Raw genomic sequence first — 18,903 nt, 5'->3', positions numbered from 1 at the left:
TGTTCTACACACTGAACCTTAACCAACCTTTATGTTCAGGTTTTTATTAAAGGCCAGACATATTAAAGGGATGGGCTTATTTCCCATGAGAGGCAGCAGATCCTTTGGCTGCAACACACAGACTTCACCATGTGTCCAATTCTGTGATGCAAGATGTGTGTGTGTGTCTTTCAGTATTTATTCTATATATTCACTAACATGGCGATGTTTTCATGGTTACCCAGAGCCTGAATTTCCGTGCAGGATTGCGTGGAGTGCACAGAAATAATATATTCCAGCAAGTCTGGCACTCATAATGCAGGAGAATCAGGCACAAATAAACAACGTTTGCAATGCACATATATGTTACACAGCAAACGTTTGCCGTTTTGCACAGACTGGCACATCGGAATGAGCAACGGAAGTCTGGATCACTCACGCACCAGCTTGCTGTCTCCTTCTCCCTAACACATGTGTATTTAGGAAGGTTGCAGTAAATAGAGGAGAAGAATGGCATCTGAGCATAGACTATAAATGAGTGACCCACCCCGGTATATTTATGGCCACTCAAGTATATATGATGACTGTTTAAGCAATTAATGTCTGCACTTGACAAACGAATAAACTGCCCCAGACGCTCTGATCTCTACACAATGAGTTGCCAGTGGCGTCTGACACATGCTCTGCATTCCGCTCTATTAGTTTGAGATCGTTTTTAATAACTTCATGATGAACAAAAGGACTTGTTAGCACGTGGATCACAATGGGATTGAGGCTTACATTGTATGAGTTGCGATATTCTGATGATGAGAACTGTCAGGAGTTCAAACACAAACAGGTTAAAAGAAACTGATAAAATGCCAGGGAGGGGGTGGTGGGGTGGTGGGGTGCATGAATGTGGATGTATGGATAAACACACACTAAATTAACGAACTGAAATTGCACAGCATGCGTGTGAATGTCTGCCAGTGTCAGTAAAACAAGTGTATAAGTATTTTGTGTGTATGTGTGTGAGTGTGTGAAGAGTGAGTACCATCTGTGTCCAGATGTTGTGTAGAGAGCAGACTGCGTGGACAGCCAGACAGTTGGCAGGCCTTCTGACAGGCCTGTGTTCCTTATTGATAGAGGGATCACAGAGACAGAGGAGTCAGGCATGCTCAGCTAGACCACAATATTGTCCTCTCTGCTGTAATTCATCCCAGTCGGCCAGGAGAAAATGGGATGTTCTTGGCCAAGTTTATAGCTGTCAGATCTCGGCCAAATAGGAGTTGAATAGGTTTCAAACATTTGGAAAACAGCATGAGGAACGTTTGATTTGTCATACAGATGCAGCCTGATTGTTTTGCCACGCAGCGTTGAAGATCATTGTGTTTCAGTTCTGACAAGGACTATAATGCACATAATAATGAAGCTGAACCTGAAGTGTACAACCGGGTGCTTAAGGGTGAAAAGCAGCAAGGGCCAACATGTTGACAGAGTGGTTAGACTGGTTCTTGTGTGTTTGTGGAGGTGAGATTGAGTCACAGTGAAGCATAACCGAAAATACTTGACTGACTGCAACTCCTTTATATATTTAATCCATAAATCTCTGTGTGTCATCACCAAGCATATCAAATAAAATAAAAAAGCCATTTGTACTCACACAAACATGTTTATCAATAATAAAGCAGACTTCCCTCTGTGCTGTTTAGGTTTTAATCTGTTAACTGCTTAGTTTCCATTATTGCCTCACAGAGCTGTCTGCCTGACCTCGCACCCTGTACCATCTTTCTTCCCCGGCTCCTGCCAGAGTTATGGAGCAGGGCCGACGTTTATGAAGGGCAGACCCTTTTCCCAGAGCTTTGATCCAGAGAGTTCTATAGCCTATAGTTTTGCAGGGGTCATCTAAGAGGAGCCATGTGGGCAGCAGTGTGTGTAAGTGAAAGCACATTGAGCTGCTCATTTTAGGCAGAGCCTCAGGGCTGAGGCTCTAACAAAAAGGGCCTTAGAGGACCTGAGGGGTTATAAGGTGCATGTTGGGTGTGTGCAACTGTCTGTGCAGGCTACACTCTACATACGTGTGCGGCAGTCGGAAAGCAGAAAAACACACAGCAACACTCATGTATGACAAAAACAATTCCCTCGTAAAATGAAAGTAGGTACCAGGAAATAGTGAATCGAAGGCTGACCTAAAATTTCATCAGGCAAGATTACGGCGCTCATATCTGTCATCTCTCCTTCATCAAGCCCCTCCATCCCCTAAACAAATTATTCATGCCAGTAGCTAAATGTATTCATACCATTCTGTTTACTTTATTACTCCACTTTTATTCTGCTCTTTTCCTCACATTTGTTTACAAGAATAAAAGCCTACTCTGACAGAATTATCCCTCTGCACAACAAAAATAAATCACAGCGCTTGCACACACATCATTCACATTCAAAGAGCACAGCTAAATTATAGATGGCCCCTTTCTCCCCAAATATGCATTTCATTAGCATTTCCTTCGCCTGTTGTCTTTTTTTTCCCTTCTACAAGACTGTGTGCACAATCCACTGTTGTGTGTGTGTGTGTGTGTGTGTGTGTGTGTGTGTGTGTGTGTGTGTGTGTTTGTGTGTGTGTGTATGAGCTGAGAATGGGAACAGACTTGCAGCAAAGCAGGACGCGTCCCCTTTCCCAAGCCTAATTTAGGATTCAATTACAATACTCTTTAAAAAGCGTCGACTTCGCAATTAATTATTTTAAGATTAGCTTGACAGTAATGGGCCTCCCACCGACGCCAGCCAGCACAAGACTGGCCGCCTGCACCCCAGGACCACTTTCTCTCTCTACATATATATACACCTTTCTTCATCCCCTTCATTCTCTACCTCTCCCCTTCACACTCTTTGCCCGCCTTCTCTCCATCTTTCCTCTCCTGAGGACAAAAGAGATAAATCTTTCTTCCCCTCACCTTCACTCATTTCCTTTGTCCTTTCTTCCCTTCAACACTGCTGCTTTACACTTTGTTTCTGTACCTGTTGTTGTTTTTCCCCCTTTGTTATTTGCGTCTTGCTCTGATCTGCTCGGCGGTTGCCGCGCAATTGATATTTCTCACTACGTCGGGCTGCTTTTTTTTGACGAGCCACGAGGGCCTTCTCCCACGTCCTCTCGAGTCCCCAGAAAATGCTGACGGATGAGTGCCACAATGTGCGCACACACACACACACAAACATTGCAACCATATACACTTGTGCATCCACAAACGTCTGTCACTGCTGCTGCCAGGCGTAAGCGAAACAACACACCGTCCTCCTCCGCCTGCTTTGATCGGAGCCAAGCGAAGCATTTTTCTCCCCCTTTCCTCTCCGCCGCCGCCGCCGCCTTCCCTCCCTCTCTTCACCACTACCAACCCTCCACCTGACACTGTTTTATTTTCTTTCCTCGTTTCGGAAATGAATGTCATCATACATCCAGTTTTTTCCCCTTCGCCGCAACTCCCCCCTGTCACCCCCGGGCAAACCTCAGCCAGAGCCCCCGATTCTGTTTATTTAAATATTTGATATGTAAGCAGTCATAAAATAAATGTCAGAAGAGCAAAAGGGAATTGATATGCTCGGTGTGGGGAAAGAGGCCATTATGGGTAATGGTTTCTGATGTACGTTGCTGCCCCCACAGTGTAACCCCCCCCCCCCCCAAACTCCATCATACAGACAAACCTGCACGTGATGGAGCCGAGACACATGAAGCAACAGGGGAATAGATGGAGGGGGGGGGCTTGTACAGTGGTAATGTGTGTGTGCCACAGAAGCAGGGACGCAACAGCGACACACACATACCCACAGACATCCACACACAGCAACACACTTGTTCAGCTAGCGATATGGAAAATAGGCCCTCCCATGCACAATTGACTTCTAATACATTGTATACTCCTCAAACCATCCATTTACCAGGCATTGCAATTTCAGGGGCCCTGAAAGAAGCACTTTGCCAGCACTTTACAAAATACCTTAAAAATCTAAAAAATCTCCAGCGTCACCAAATGCTCTTTCTCACTAACTGCCAACTCTAGCATGTCTGTTAAAGTGACAACACAGCCTTACTCCCTGTTATATCGAGCAGTGCTTTATCCACTTGCCAGGATGTGCATGTTGGACACAAGACCCACGTCTACCTGTTGTAAATGCGCAATGTAACCAACATACAACCGTCTCTCTCAGTGTGCACTCTCATGTGCAAGTCCCCCCAGCTAGTGGCACCCAAAGGATTACACGGCTGTGACAATTTCGCCAAAGAACTGATAAAAACGGGAGGTAGGCGGGGTGAATAAATCAAGTGCAGCCACTGAGAAAGGAGAGAGACAGAAGGAGAGGAAGAGAGTCTCTCTATGAAACAACCTTGAATTTCTCCTTGATGCTGAGGTGTTAAAATACTGCTAATCAGCACAAAAAAAATCCCCCAATTAAGAACTAAAATCATCAGAAAATGTTCATTAGTGCGGATGGTATATTGGTTTGGCATTTCAGGGCCTTTTTATGCTCAGACCTTTTGCCTAACGAGCTCCCAGGCCACAGCTAAGGACTATGGGAGGGGGAGTGACATCACATCAGGAGTCAAAAGTCGAAATGAGGTGTTGCCGGCTGTTGACCCCGGTCGCCTCTAAATACTCAAACGTTCTGAATGCCCCTGTGATTTTCCCATCTGTCAGCATGCAGGGATGTCTGCAAGTATGCACACCTACAGATTTAATGTAATAAACACCCACACCCGCAAACCTTAAACATCTCATAAACACCCACTTGTAAGTTTAAAACTCATATTCACACATTAGCACATTCCCATTACGTTTTTTACAAGTGAAGTGCACAATTAGTCGACTAAATGTTTAAACAGTGTCATCTTTGCAAGTCATTTTTATTAATAAAGGCCCACAATGCTGGTTAAATGTTGCATCTAAGCTGTAATGAAGAAACCCATAACCTAGCCAGGGCTGTAGTTACAGTAAGTGGGCATGCTCTCCCTGCTCTACTGCCTGGATGTTAACCAGCACAGTGGACGGATGGCATCGTGCATGTAGGCTGTGTCAGGTCAAAATGGCATTTAACCACTTGACTTGAGCGATGTGTAACCACATTCAGCAAAGGCATGTGGAGGGTTAACCTACAAGGAGGACCAATGGCTGTTGATGCCAGCACTGCTAATGGTTTGCACACTCTGCAAACCAACTTAATAACTCATACCGGCAGAGTAATGCACATCCTAAAGTGTCACATATTTCATCTGCATCTAAAACATCATTGTTTTCCAGGCGTCTGTTTTGTTATCAAAGAATGTGATGGACTGTTTCAAATAACAACTAAATAGGCTGCACGCAATTTAGTTTTTGGACATTGTTTAGCCTAGTTGATAAATTGTGTTCAATTAATTCTGTCTTCTGAGTGTTTTCTTGCTTCGAGAGTAGTCAAAAGTTCGATTTGAAATTTCTGTTCAGGGAAATTAGTCGCAAGGAACATCCATATTTATTACACATACATACTGATTTAAAAACCACAGTATAGACAGCCTTTACATAACATCAATACAGACACCTATAATGCACAATTTCCTGCATATATATACCTAAATGTGGACCAAACACTCAGCCCACTGTTCCCCTCTGCCCCCTCCAGAGTTGGGTCAGGGTGCCCTCCAGAGCGCTTCGCCCTCGCCGCTGTTAATTACCACTAATTGGCCCGGCTCGTTTTTTTCCCCTGCTATAATGGAACCATTCATCTTTACTACTTAATGAGTAGGCACTGTAGTCACTAGCCAAGGTCACCCACAACCTGCATCTAAAAGACAGAAAGAGACTTGGAAATGACTGGGGGGGGGGGGGGGGGCAGCAGAGAGAGGGTAGAGATGGATGTTGTTTTTGTTTATGTTTTAAAATACAGAGAAGAAAATGTGAAGTAGCGTAAGTTTCCACACATGACGCTGCTTTTTGGAATGTAGCCAGTTTGTAAAAAAAAAAAAAAAAAAACATAAAAGTTGAGAAATGTGTCATAGAACTGTGAGAGTCTGCAGTGTCCAATGCAAACCACATCACACGCGGAGAATTTCCAAAGACAGACTAATTAAAATACCCGTTATGCGAGTGAAACAATGGATGGCTGAGAGCACAGACTCCCACAGTCAAACTGAGCTGTAAATATAAAACAGTATTTCTTAGAATGCTGTGAGAGATTCTTCTGCGGCTTATGCACACATAATTATCACTGCAATCACTCAAACAGGCAGCACACACACACCTGCCTAGCGGGTGAGAGGGCACGAGTTAGCCGCCTGGACTACTATAAAACATCTCATTAACACCGAATGCTATAAATATCATCATGCAGCTGTTGCTTTGTATTACTTATTTGTAATAAGTCTAACAAGAAGGAGATTAATTGCTTTAAAAAAAAAAGAGTATCTATCGCATTAGAAAATGCATGATATTTAAATAAGTTTGTGAATATTCTCTTCATAAAAAGACCAGGAAAGGGATTCTCCCAATCCATATAGTGGGGCTGAATTGGAATTTTGAGCAAAATCACAGCCCAATCTCTCCTCTACCAAAGGCATTATTAGAAGACATCAGAGCAGACAACAGACAGATGAAACATATACCCAGGGGGCAGCAGGTCAGACACGACAACACCATCCTCACATAACTGTGAGCAATGTAAGCTGTCCGTCTTTGCCTAAGGTGGAGCAGAGGAAAGTTCTCCCGCTCAGGCATCACAATTTGTCCCGCCTTAAATGTGACACCTGGTCATTTTCCTGGGTTATTTCCTCTTTCGGTCAGAGAAGTGCCATTGTGTTGCAGTTCCCCCCTTCAGTCCCGTGCAGCGCAGCAGAAGGAGAAGTCATGTGCTCCTGTGGCGATCGGCCCGGCACGCCAATGTTTGTAAATGGGACACTTGTCTATGGATTATGTTAATGTGGTATTCCACACTCCCCTCTGGTATGTGTCTGACATTACAGTAACCTTTGCATGTTTAGCCAACAGTAACTATGGATGTTCATTGAGCAGGGAGACGCGTACTCAGGCCTGCTCTTAACTCACACACACAGACACGCACACACACACACACACACAAACATCAGCAAACATCATGAACAGTATTGATATGCTTTGGAGGAATTATAATATTTAAGGAAATAAGACGTTTAAACTCTAAAATAAAGTTCAGTTGTGTTATTGACATCTAATCCAGGTCATCCGGTCTGTGTCAAAAGCTGGAGGGTGAACACAAGTCTGGCTCAGACATCTATCCATATGTATACAATGCAAGGAAAAGAGAGAAATAACAAGATAAAAAATCTCTTCTTCACACCCACTGCAACACTTAACTCACATATTTCTAAAATAACATCCTCTCCCACATATAGTATCTCAAATAAGCAGTGCCAAATATGCATGTGTGTGTGTGTGTGTGTTTGTCCACTGTGCATATGTGTTTGGATGAGAATGTGGTGTGAAGAAAGTCCAAAAATTGCTGAGATAAAGCTGATCTAAATTGACCAGTGTTCAGCCAGGAGTGACCACCAGTGTCCTGTTGTGACCGGTGTCTATAAATCACTGACATATCCACACTTCAGCTCTGCCACACACACGCAAACATTGTTGTATATGTGCGTGTATGTATGTGTGTGTAACCAAAGGAAGAAAGTGGAGCTCTTAGAGAAATAGAAACAAATGACAGAAACAGACACAACTCATCAAGTGAAAGCTGTGGTGTTGTCCGTGTCCCGTTGTTTTTCTATTTTTGTCCCTCTGTGCTTCACAGACGACAGACAGCGCCTTGCTGGTGCTGTTTGGGTTTTTTGAATTTTTCTTTCAGCTGAGCTAAATGCTCCCATCGTGCCAGCGCTGATTAGGATCAACTCAAACCAAACAGAGAGACGTGCGACTGGAGAGCAGAGTGTACATTCTAGAAACAGAGAAGAGTGCAGATGCTTTGAAGTGTAAAATGATGGATGACGTAGATGACGAGATGTAGATGATGATTTGCTCACAGACTGGTAAGAAGAGAATATGGGAGGAATTGGAAATTCATATATGAACACAGAGACATACATACAAGCATAATAAATGGATAGCCTTCTGGGTAAACATGCATAATCCCCAGTAACATTTAAAAAAAGAAAATCAGTGAGAAAAGATACTAAAGCCTCAAACATTTCCACCTGAGTCCACAAAGTTTTTATGAAATATGCTTCTGAGCCGAACATTTACAAAGTTAGTCTGATTTAAAAAACACAATTCTGTGCTTGGAATCTCCGCCCCGAAAACTGTTTCAAATCTACAACTTAGATAACTTCTTTCAGTCAGTTCAAGGTAAAAGAAAGTCAAACAGTATTAAAGATTTTACGCGACAATCTTCTTTTTTACAGTGTTAAAAAAGCCTCCCCGGATAATCAGTCAATTATCTTTTCCCATTCTTTGATCAGCACAAAAATCAAACCATTACTTTTATTACACAAAGAGCAAGGTGATGCAGAGTTGTGTTGGATCTTAAAAAATGCCGGGCTGACTCTTTGAATTTTCATTTATTACTGCAATCAGAAAATTACTCATTTTAACCGTGACTGACCCATTGTTACATTTTTTTTATCATTTACTCCTTTACTGGGTCCAGAGAGGAGAGGAGAGGAGCTAGAAAAAACTATAAGCAGGACAATGTTTCACAGGGGCCCACAGATCTATTCAGTATAGTGTATAAATATTCGATAGGATGTGCTGGCTGTCTAAATACCTCTGAACTGACTGCAGGTCCCATGGGAGACCGAGCCAGCTACTGAGAGCCAGGGACACGAGGCAGATAAAAGAGCAGAGTATATTTATGGAGCAAACACAGCAAGAACAAAAGGCGATGACTGAGAAAGTGGAACTAAAATGTATAGTAAGGGGGACCATCTGTTTAATAAGTATATCAATTAGTTGCATGCTGCACATTACACGAGTAAGAAAGACGAAGTAGAAAAAGAACAAAATATTAGAAAAACGAGACGGACAAAAAAAAGACTAAACTAAAAACGCAATAAAAGAGACAAGATAATAAATATGGATTAACAGGAAATAAGAATGAAAAAAAAAAAGAAAGAAAGGAAAAAGAGAAGAAGCAAAAGAAAAAAAATGAAAATCCCCCCTCCTCAGGGATAAGGGGGAAGGAGGGGGGTCCCTCCATTCAGCAGCTCCACGTGGCTAATTACCATATGTGAAGGTCAGGGTGGTGGCGGTGGAAGGCTGGTGAGGGGAGGTGTGGGGTGCCACCACAGCACCCACTGCCTTGAGACCTGGCACCCTGCCAGCTACACACAAACACAGACACACACTACCGAGAGAAAAAAAAAACTGATATATTTGTGTGTGTGTGTGTGTGTGTGTGTGTGTGTGTGTGTGTGTGTGAAGCCAGCGACTCGTAAATACATCTTTTTCCTTGCATCGTTCACAGAGCTGAAGCGGGGTGAGATCCAGAGAGAGAGGATTTTAACTATGCTGACATTTGCCAGAGTTCAGATACTGATTCTCTCTCTCTCTCTCTCTCTCTCTCTCTCTCTCTCTCTCTCTCTTTCCCGGTCTCTGTGAACTCGGCCGGGCCCATTCCTCAGAAGTCAGCAGCCCTCCATGTGACTCACTTCAAATATCGCCTACATTTCTACATCTCTGGCGCTACTATACTCCCTCTGTCTCTGTTTGAACAGAGGAGACATCAGCTCAGTCTCAATGCAAGCAGGCTTATGCAAATCGTGACCTATTGGAATAGAATATAGATGATTTAAAATTCACTCAATCATCAGCAAAATACACCTGAAGCTGATGACATTACACTTGCCTGTAGACTGTTTCAGGGGACGACAAAAAAATGTAATAAATATCAATAGGAGCATGTTTCTGTAGGTAGATAAATAATGATGAAGAAAACATTTTCCTAATAAATATGTTTAACGTGCAATGAGGAAGTTAAGATGGATAGCCAGAGTATAATAATACCGACCAGAGCTTTTCCCTGTTTTTAGTCTTCAGCAGAACTGACACAAGATAATTGATTATTTAAATAAACAAAAACAATATTCAAACTGTTAAAAATATATTTTTTAGGTCATTTTTTAATTCAGAAACTGTCAAATACCAGTTGGTTTCAGGTTATAACAATGAGAATTTACTGCTTTTCTTCATAATTCAAGACAGAAAACCTGAGTTTTGGGGGTTTGGACTCTTAGTTTGACTTGTGAAGTCATATCAATTTGTCACTTTGAGCTTTTGAAATTGTGAGGAACCTAATTTCACCTTCTTTTTATTAACATTCTATATACTAAACATTGTATTGCTTTGTTTTGGAATAAATAAACAGACTGAATGATAATGAAAATGATTGTTAGTTGCAGCAGCACTGCTTAGACCAGGGACTAAAATGGACGAAGCAGACATTTGTTCCTTTTTTTTTTTGACCGGCCCCAAGACTTTACATATGCATTTCCAGATACTTTTACACTTTTCAGTGCATTAAATGGCAGCTTTTGTTACTAGCAAGAACCAGATTTTCACACAAAGCACAACTAATATGTTAAATAGAAGTACCAGCAGTATAGTTAGTATCAGATCTACATTTAGACGCTGCAACAAGTGAACACAGTTTTGCTTCATTTATCATAATCCAGTCATAATTCTGAAACAGCTCAATCAACACAATGAGTATACGACCTTATGTTATGGTACTGTAAGATTTGTTTGTATTTATTATCTCTGATATGAACTTTTTTTTTTTGGATGAGTACTTATTCCCCCACTACTACTTTTTTTGAGTAGCTCATTTATTCAGAGACAGGAAATGCCGGAAGAAGAGAGAGCGAGACGACATGCAGCAAAGGGGACCGAGGTCAGACCCAAACCCACAGCCACTGAGACGAGTACCAAAGCCTCCGCACATGGGACGCTAGGCTATCTGCTAGGCTATCGGCACTCCAGGCTGCATAGCTCTTGGTGGTAGTAGTAACAAATTAAACATGCCTGGTTTTGATCTTCCCTCAGCTGATAAAAGGACAGCTTACGGAACACAGGTGTGTCAGTTTTCTTAACTTTGAAAAGAATTATCACTATAAAGTCAATTGCTACCTGACACACAGACACAAAGGTTCTGTTTCCATAGCCTATGTATAGTTTTATTTACTCCCATATCACACCTGTGATAAATCCTACAAATCCCAGAATGCCAGAGAACCGCATTAGATTTCAAACATGGTCATCATGAATTCAGTACACAACTGCTGAGACAGACTAAATAAGGTTGCAATTGAATTCTAACATGACTATCAAATCAAATCCGAAAGCCTCAGACTTCTGGGTCCACATGGAAAAACTAAATTCTCCCAAAAGCACGATTAACTTTCTTCCCCAAAAAATGCTTTGGTTTTGATTTCTCTGCTCCCTCCTGACACCGGCTGTTCGGATAAGACAGAGCCGGAAAAAACAGCTGACACCAAAGCAACCCCGCTTGCAGTAATTAAATCCTTTCTTCAGGGCATTTACACATCAACCTTTGACTCCAGGGGCTGTTGTGAGGCCAGTGAGAAAAACTACAATTATTTTTATACATAGCTAATAATACATGGGCTTATGTCCAGTGATGCAAATGGACTATTTTTATTATCTTTTATTGGCATTATTTTTAAAAATCAGAATTAATTGGCGTTTTGTTGAAACCGCATGTAGACCAGGGATAACCCCGGCCTGCCAATTACCTAAGAAGGCTCTGTGTCTCATCCAAGAAGATGAAAAATGCTGCGCGGGGCCCTTATCGGATGCAACAGAGCAAATTAAAATTTCACTCTGGTGTTGCTAATCAGTGCTGCGCTGCCCGGCCAAGACAGAGATGTAAACAAAACAACATAAACAAACGTGTGACGGGTGAGGGTGAGAAATGGAGGTAGAGGGAAACATTGGCAGAGGGATTGGGGGGGTTTGAGGTTGGACTGCTTACTGCTGACGAAAGGGCTAAACAGGGAAACAGCAAGAGATGAGATGCACACTCAAGGACATAGAACATAAAGACACACACCCTAGAATAAAAAATAAGCACCCACACACATACACACCTGGGTGCCCATTTCCTGACCAGACCCCATGGGCTGTCCGTCCGATGCAGAACATGAACCATAAATTAAATTCCAGCAGCCACAGTCAAGCCCATCACTATGCACAAGGCTCCCTGAGATAGCCGCATAATACAATGTGACATTGATGCATTACTCCTATTATAAAGTCTTTGTTCGTATCACACTAATAATTCATAAGAGAGAAATGTAAACAGTATGCACTGGAGAGCACTGCGAGCAGGAATCGTTTCAAGGTAAGCACATTACCAAGGATGGGACTTGGTCTGGTCTTTGATATGTAGAACTACTGAGCCTTGATTTCATTTGTAAAGAATACAAAAACAAAAAAACAAAGGCAAACACTGAGCATAATGCTGATAAATTAGTTGAAACAGTAAAAATCCATTCATTCTTGTTTTATTAGGTCAGATTTTAAATGAGTTGCTGCTGTAATTATCTGAGCAGTTTCCAACTTTCTAGGCCCTCATTATTATCTATACTAATTACTTTTATTGTTCTCTGTTGTATGTGTTCTGGTTAGTGGATAACAGGCAGATCTTGGTTACACATAGAGTTTGTGTATGTACAGAAAATGCTGCTTCATTTCTGTAAGACTAAATAAGTCATTATGATAGCACATATGTTGTAACTGATTTGGGTACACAGCGTATACAGCGTATATAAGCAAGGAAACACTACTCTGCACACTAAGCCAGAGCAGCCTGGATTTAAAGCAGTAGATGTGCAGACAAACATTCAGTCACAAAGTGAACGCTGATTATCTTTTCTATGTTCCTCAGTGAAAGAGGCCATAGTAATTTAAAAAACTCGGACAATGTCAATTTTAACAAGAGGGCAGACTTAATGCACACCGCTAAATAATCTCACCAAAGCGCACACACGCTCACACTCGCACATACACATACACTGTCTTTATTCTGGTGAGTGGCCAGACAAGTGAGTGTGAGGGGGGGAGACAGCGGTGTAAATGAGGTGCACTCGTTTCGCTCACAGTGCGCGCCTGAAGAGAGGCAGTGGGGAGGGAAATTGAATTTGAAAGAGGAGAAACTGTGCCAACAGGTGACAGAGGCGTGCTCCGACCAAACACACTCTGAAGTGAAGCGCAGTCATATCACGGGGCCAATTTGGAAGCAGTATTATGCACTACACCGCTCGCCTTTCTCACACAGCCTGTCAGTGCACAGGAGAGCCGCGCTGCCGCTTCAATATGAATTAAACATAGGACTTTTGTAGCGTGAATATACTGCTGCTGAAATGTTGATACAGTCGAGAAAAAACATGGCAGCACATGCCCTTACTCCAAAAGTCTAAAACACTGGGGAAAAAAATTGTGCTTTATATTTGGTGATGGCTGGTTATTTAAATCATCTGCACTACAAAGCTGAATATGAGTTGTATAATCTGGATCATGTAACTGTATGTTGGGACTGATATGCTGTTAATTGTATTCAGTATATTTTATCACTCAGTCTGCACATCATCAGTTAAAATAACTGCGGAAAAGAGTGACATTTCTTTACGTTTCTAGTGACCATTTTATCAGTGAATAATTTTGATACAATCAATGCCACAGCAAACCCTCCTACGCTAAAACGTTCACTCCATTTCCCCAGCATCCAACGCAAATTGCCTTTGATTGAAACAATGCAGGCTAATGAAGTGCTTTTGTTTCATGAGAGGCACACAGTATATGTGCTGAACCACCTTGCCCTAGAGTCATCCAGATGTGCCATCCAGCAGTGCGAGAAAATTCAAAGCAGCAAAAACAGGCACAGAATAATATCTCTTCTGATGAAATACTGTTTAAGTTTTGGGGAAATGTTCTGAACTGACAGATACTTTCTCCCCTGGCTGCAGGTGTACACTCTCTTGACACATCAGTGTTTCAGCTCAGGGTCGAGGGACACACAGAGATCGTTGAGTAGGGGTCCCAAAAACAGAGAAAAATAATGACTTGAACAATTAGTAACACTTCTGTTCTGTCCCTTAACTGTGTCCACTGCGCTGTCCTCAGGTGTAGCGTTCAAACCGCAGCAGGAGCAATGTCCAGCACAGGTCAGTCTGCAGGGGTTTTTGTGTAAAACTTAAAACTTAAAATATATATTTTTTAAATGTTGGCTTCATTTTAAGAGATTTATTAAATAATCATCACTATTATAAAAAACTGTGTATGACATTTTTGCAAACTTTTGTAAAAAAATGTAAATTTTAAACTAATATGACCAAAATTAAAATCTTAAAATAAAATAAAATAAAAAACACATTATCTATTTCCTTTGGTCACTTAAAGCTTACACTGTACTGTTTTGAAATTATATTCTGTGTTAGAAAATTCTTCGAATAATTATCAGAAGCTCTCTGAACCTTCATAAAACTTCAATTATCAAGTTGGATGTCCTCCAAGAGTGGAGTATCCCCATAAGCCCTGAATGCAGCATCACTGCATCCCTTCAAGACTTTTTTTTTTTTTTTTGTTCAGTCTACCCAGAGGGGCCACGGGGAGCCAATCAGATGGCAGACTGGGTGTCAACAGTGAGCAGGGAGAACGGAGGGCTTTCAGCCAGTTTACCTCCACTATTCAAACTCTGAGTGAGCAGCAGGAGAATAAACGAGGCGCACAGAAGCGTTCAGTCTCCACACGGAGCGCGCCGACACGGACAAACAGGCTTTAAAACGGCCGAGGTGTCGGTGTTAGTTTTCAAATCAGTTACACATAAAGAGATAATAAACGTAATAAAGAAGGTTTAAAATCCCTTTTTTTTTTTTTTTTTTAATTCTTAGAAGATTTTTTTCTGCTTAAGGAGCGCAGCGAACACAGAACGTCCTCTGAACAGGGCGTTTCGCAACGTGTCTGACACCACGTCGGCAGAGAGGTGAACACGGCCAGCTTGAATTTAGCTTTTAAATCCACTGGTTTAAACAAAAGACAAATAACTTTAAAAAAATAAAAAAATAAAAAGAGCTGCACAACTGGGATATTGGGATATAAAAATGTAAATGCACCCTCCGATTTAATAAATGAATTATAATTGAGTCATTAGTAGCCTGGATAATAAAGCCCTTTAAAAAATACGGAATGTCTCCCTTCCTTTTCATATTGAGGCCGGTAGGTTTAAATAAGCGATGTAACAAGTTTACAAAAATCGGAGTTGCGCAAGTTCAAAGGCGTGTTGTATGAAAATATGAATCCATGTCATTTTGTGTAGAATGCACAAGATTCAACACTACATGGCCGTGTCGGAGGCGCACAGTCTGTTTTTGTTGTCAAGACACAAACACACAACACATGGCCTAATCGTGAGTGACGGATCAGCTTTGAGTAACCAAAGTTCACTGACGTACACCCGAGAGCGCCTGGCATAGAAGTTTCCATAAACTCACCTGTGACCTGCCGAGGCCTTGCCCTCCGTTTCCTGGACTCATTGAGTGAGGATGGTTCCTCTGTTGCTCTCCCCAGCCGTGGGTCGATGTTGCTCCATACTGGGGGCCCACGCCTTTCCCAAGGCCCATACCAGCTTGCTGCTGAGCCGTAGAGCCGCTGTAGTCTTGATACGCACCCCCATACCCCCGCATCATAGGGCTTGGAGACGTAAGCAGCTGGTTTAGGGTCGGGGTAGCCCCTGAAGGAAGCTGCTGTTGCTGCTGAGTCTGTCCTGGGAACCTCTGAAAGCCACCCGGAGCAGCACCTATGGGAGACTTGCCGTGACTCGCCGAGGAGTTGCTGCCCATCATCATGTTTCCAGGTTGCCTGCACCCTGTAGGGCCCATCATCCCGTAGGCCCCACCGCCGTAGCCGGCGCGGTACGCTGGGTACTGATTGTACTGGCTGTTGTGGTACCCAGCTTCGTGGGAGTTCTCCATGCTGTTATGTGCCGAGGAGTGCGTTATCCCTATCCCACTGCTTTGTTGTTGCTGTCCGCCATGTTGATCGTAACAGGGCCTTGGAGTGTAATAGTTGTTATTAAACTCAGAGTTGTTACTAATTGGCCCCAAGTTGGAGTGTTCATACCTGCTGCCCATCATCCTCTCCGCGGGTTTACAGGTGAGCTCCCCCTCACCTTTCCCTGGCATGTGCTGCTGCTGTGGCTCCCCCTGGCCCCCCAACAGGTTCTCTTTGCCACCGTGGTGTTGGTGATCCATACCCCTGTCCCCACGGGGCCCCTGGCCGTTGTTATTGGCGGTGTTGTTACTTTGGATCTGTCGCTGCTGATGTGGCGCAAATTGGCCGAATTGCGGCGGCGGCTGCTGCTGCTGAGGCGGCGGTTGAGACTGAGGGGGATCTCCGCTCCCCATAAATTTCAGCTTGTGGTTCGCGATCAAACCCGCTTCCATCGAAGTGTTTGAATTAGTCGAAGCCGGGGCGGACGCGAGGTTATTCCCATCCTTCTCGTGTCCGTCCGTAGCGTTAAGAGTCGTGGAAGTTGAATGAACCATGTTGAGCTCGTTTCGGCGATGATGGTCTACATTATTCAGAGTCCCATCTCCGGAACCCAGCATCGGTCCAGTCCGCTGAAGGGTCCCTCCTCCTCCGGATTTCCCCGAATTGAGCTCCGGACCCAAACCACTGGATAATTTCTTATTTTTGTTATTAGTTCTGGTCGGAGCCGAAGCAACTTGCGCAGCCATGGTCACTCCAACATCTCAGCGCGCAGTGACAGCAAGCCCCGACCAGCCTTGCGCGCAGAAAATAAGACCCGAGAGTGAAAGAAAAACACAAGCTGCGAGGTGGAAAAAATATATATATATTCAGAGGAAAAAGCAAGCTGTGTTGTGGCGCTGGTGCTGCTGTGGTGGTGCTGATACGGTGCGTCAGTGAGGCTTCATGTTGAAAGTTTCTCTGTCAGGTTTAAAAGAAACTTTTTTTTTTCCTTCCCCCCTCCGCCTCTCCTCCATCCCGGTTCTCGGTAATATGTAGCAGCGTCTCCCGGAGCCCTTGTGGCCCAGCATGGCATGAGAGAGAGCGGGCTCTACCAGCTTATCCACCTCCAGGGCTCCGGCGTGCCTCACATGGAAAATCCGGACTGGAGTAGCGAGCCATCAAGCACGCTGTGTGTCGATCTTACTGTGTTTTACGATGATTTGCAGGTTCATTTCCCATTAAAAAAAAAAAAATGTAGGCTACACTGATGTGACGTTATCTTTACACATCATTCATCCCCCCAACTGCCATCTGAACCATATTTATTTTAACAACGGCATCTCCAACGATCCTTAAACTACCCCACTAAAGATTTCAAAATGTAGGCTATATTGTTTTTAAAGCAAACAATAACCGTGGGAAATCGGGCATTTCCTTTTTTTTTTTTACGCACGAACATTTCTCCTACACTCCACACGGATCCATCAAATAGACTACAAAAACACCAACCAATGTGAAGTTTTCCACGCGGACTTTTCCACAGTTATCCAGGTCTGATTTTCCCTCTTCCCACCCTCTCCGTCCCTCGGCTCAAGCCAGTTCTCTGCAGCTCTGACAGGAGTCGGACACGCAACCACAAGCTGTGTGCAATAATGTTGCCATCGGAATAAGAATGTAATCACACTTTATAGCAGCGATGATGTTGTAATATCTGTACCACAGAGTTCACCCCCACCCCCCTGCCACGCGCTCCTATCACTTATATTCTGTTTGAAAAGGAATAATGTTCCCCTTTAACAAAGAGCCATCTCGACTAATAAGAGGGAAACCATTGAAATATCACACATCATAAAGTACAGCATATTCTACAGGACCATTACATGTGATAGCAGATAAAAAACGCCATTAAGTAGGATGAGGTCACTATATGCTTAAGATAAGTCTCCATAGGAATGTAATACGACTACTATGACTATTTAAGGCATCCTTCATTAGGGTCTTATTTAAATAAAAGTCTACGTTCTTTAATTTCCTTTCATTTGGATTTACTTTATCAGAGAGTAACCTGTCTGTAATGATAATGAAAGAAAAGAGGAAGTTAAAAACAAAAAATCTACCACTGGCTGCAGTGTAGGACCACACAGAACCAAAGTCGACAAGATATGCTATCCTATCAGTGGTATTCAAACATGAATGTAAAATAGTGCTTAGTAAAGAAGCTGGGGTGTCTGTTGGGACTTGAATAAGCAGAGGGTCTGCTTTGATGAGATCAGATGCATTTGATCAACAGAGGGAGCTGCGGATGAAAGAGGGGCGGAGGGGAGAGGGGGAACTGGGGGGGGGGAGAGAGAGTGGAAAGAGATGGATTTTGGGGATGAGAGTTGTGCTGAAGATGGCCATGATAATAATAATGACTGGTGGCGGTGGGAAAAATGTGATTAGGATAAGAAAGAAGCTAGTGTAGTAATAAAGACAAGAGTATAATGCTGACTGTATTATTCTAACACCTAAACAATGCTTACGGTCATTTATTTGTGGAAAAAGAGATCATAATTCACTCTGCATTACACTTCATGTAAAGTGGACTTGCTATGAAGCCATGTACATGACAATGGTAAGACCCCTGCTGGAGATGCAGTGTAAGTACAAGTAAGAGCTTTAAACTATAAATAAATGTACAAAGAATTACAAGCAGAAACAGTTAGGAAGAACAGATCTGAGTAGGAAGGCCGTTTCTGAAAATGTATACATGTGATGCACACTGTGGAATGTCTCCTTGAAGATTGAAAAATGACACAAATGAATGTTATTCCATGAAAGCGAGAGGCTTATCCCACCTTTCAAACAGAAGCTAGGTGTTTGAAGACAAATAAAAGCGAGTGACATCCCTAGAAACCCTTCCTGAATGTTTGGCTTTATGAGCCCATATGGCGGAGAATAAAGCTGTACCATTCTTATGGTC

The 18,903-nt window shown here is 42.9% G+C and overlaps 1 protein-coding gene across 5 annotated transcripts in view; it reads right to left on the bottom strand.

Annotated features, from left to right (window-relative positions):
* arid1b (AT-rich interactive domain 1B) overlaps positions 1 to 17,479 on the bottom strand; it is a 174,424-nt gene extending 156,945 nt beyond the window's left edge. For 3 of the 5 annotated variants that reach the window (XM_065966073.1, XM_065966075.1, XM_065966074.1), the window contains exon 1: positions 15,464 to 17,479. In XM_065966073.1, the coding sequence (XP_065822145.1) occupies positions 15,464 to 16,708 (1,245 nt within the window). In that variant the 5' untranslated portion in view covers positions 16,709 to 17,479. The remainder of the gene's footprint in view (positions 1 to 15,463) is intronic. The other 2 variants (XM_065966077.1, XM_065966076.1) reach the window with 2 other exon arrangements.
* Positions 17,480 to 18,903: the final 1,424 nt, after the last annotated feature.

This window comes from Labrus bergylta, chromosome 18 (assembly GCF_963930695.1).
Source record: "Labrus bergylta chromosome 18, fLabBer1.1, whole genome shotgun sequence".
Taxonomy (NCBI): Eukaryota; Metazoa; Chordata; class Actinopteri; order Labriformes; family Labridae; genus Labrus; species Labrus bergylta.
This window is presented reverse-complemented; position numbering and strand designations above follow the sequence as displayed.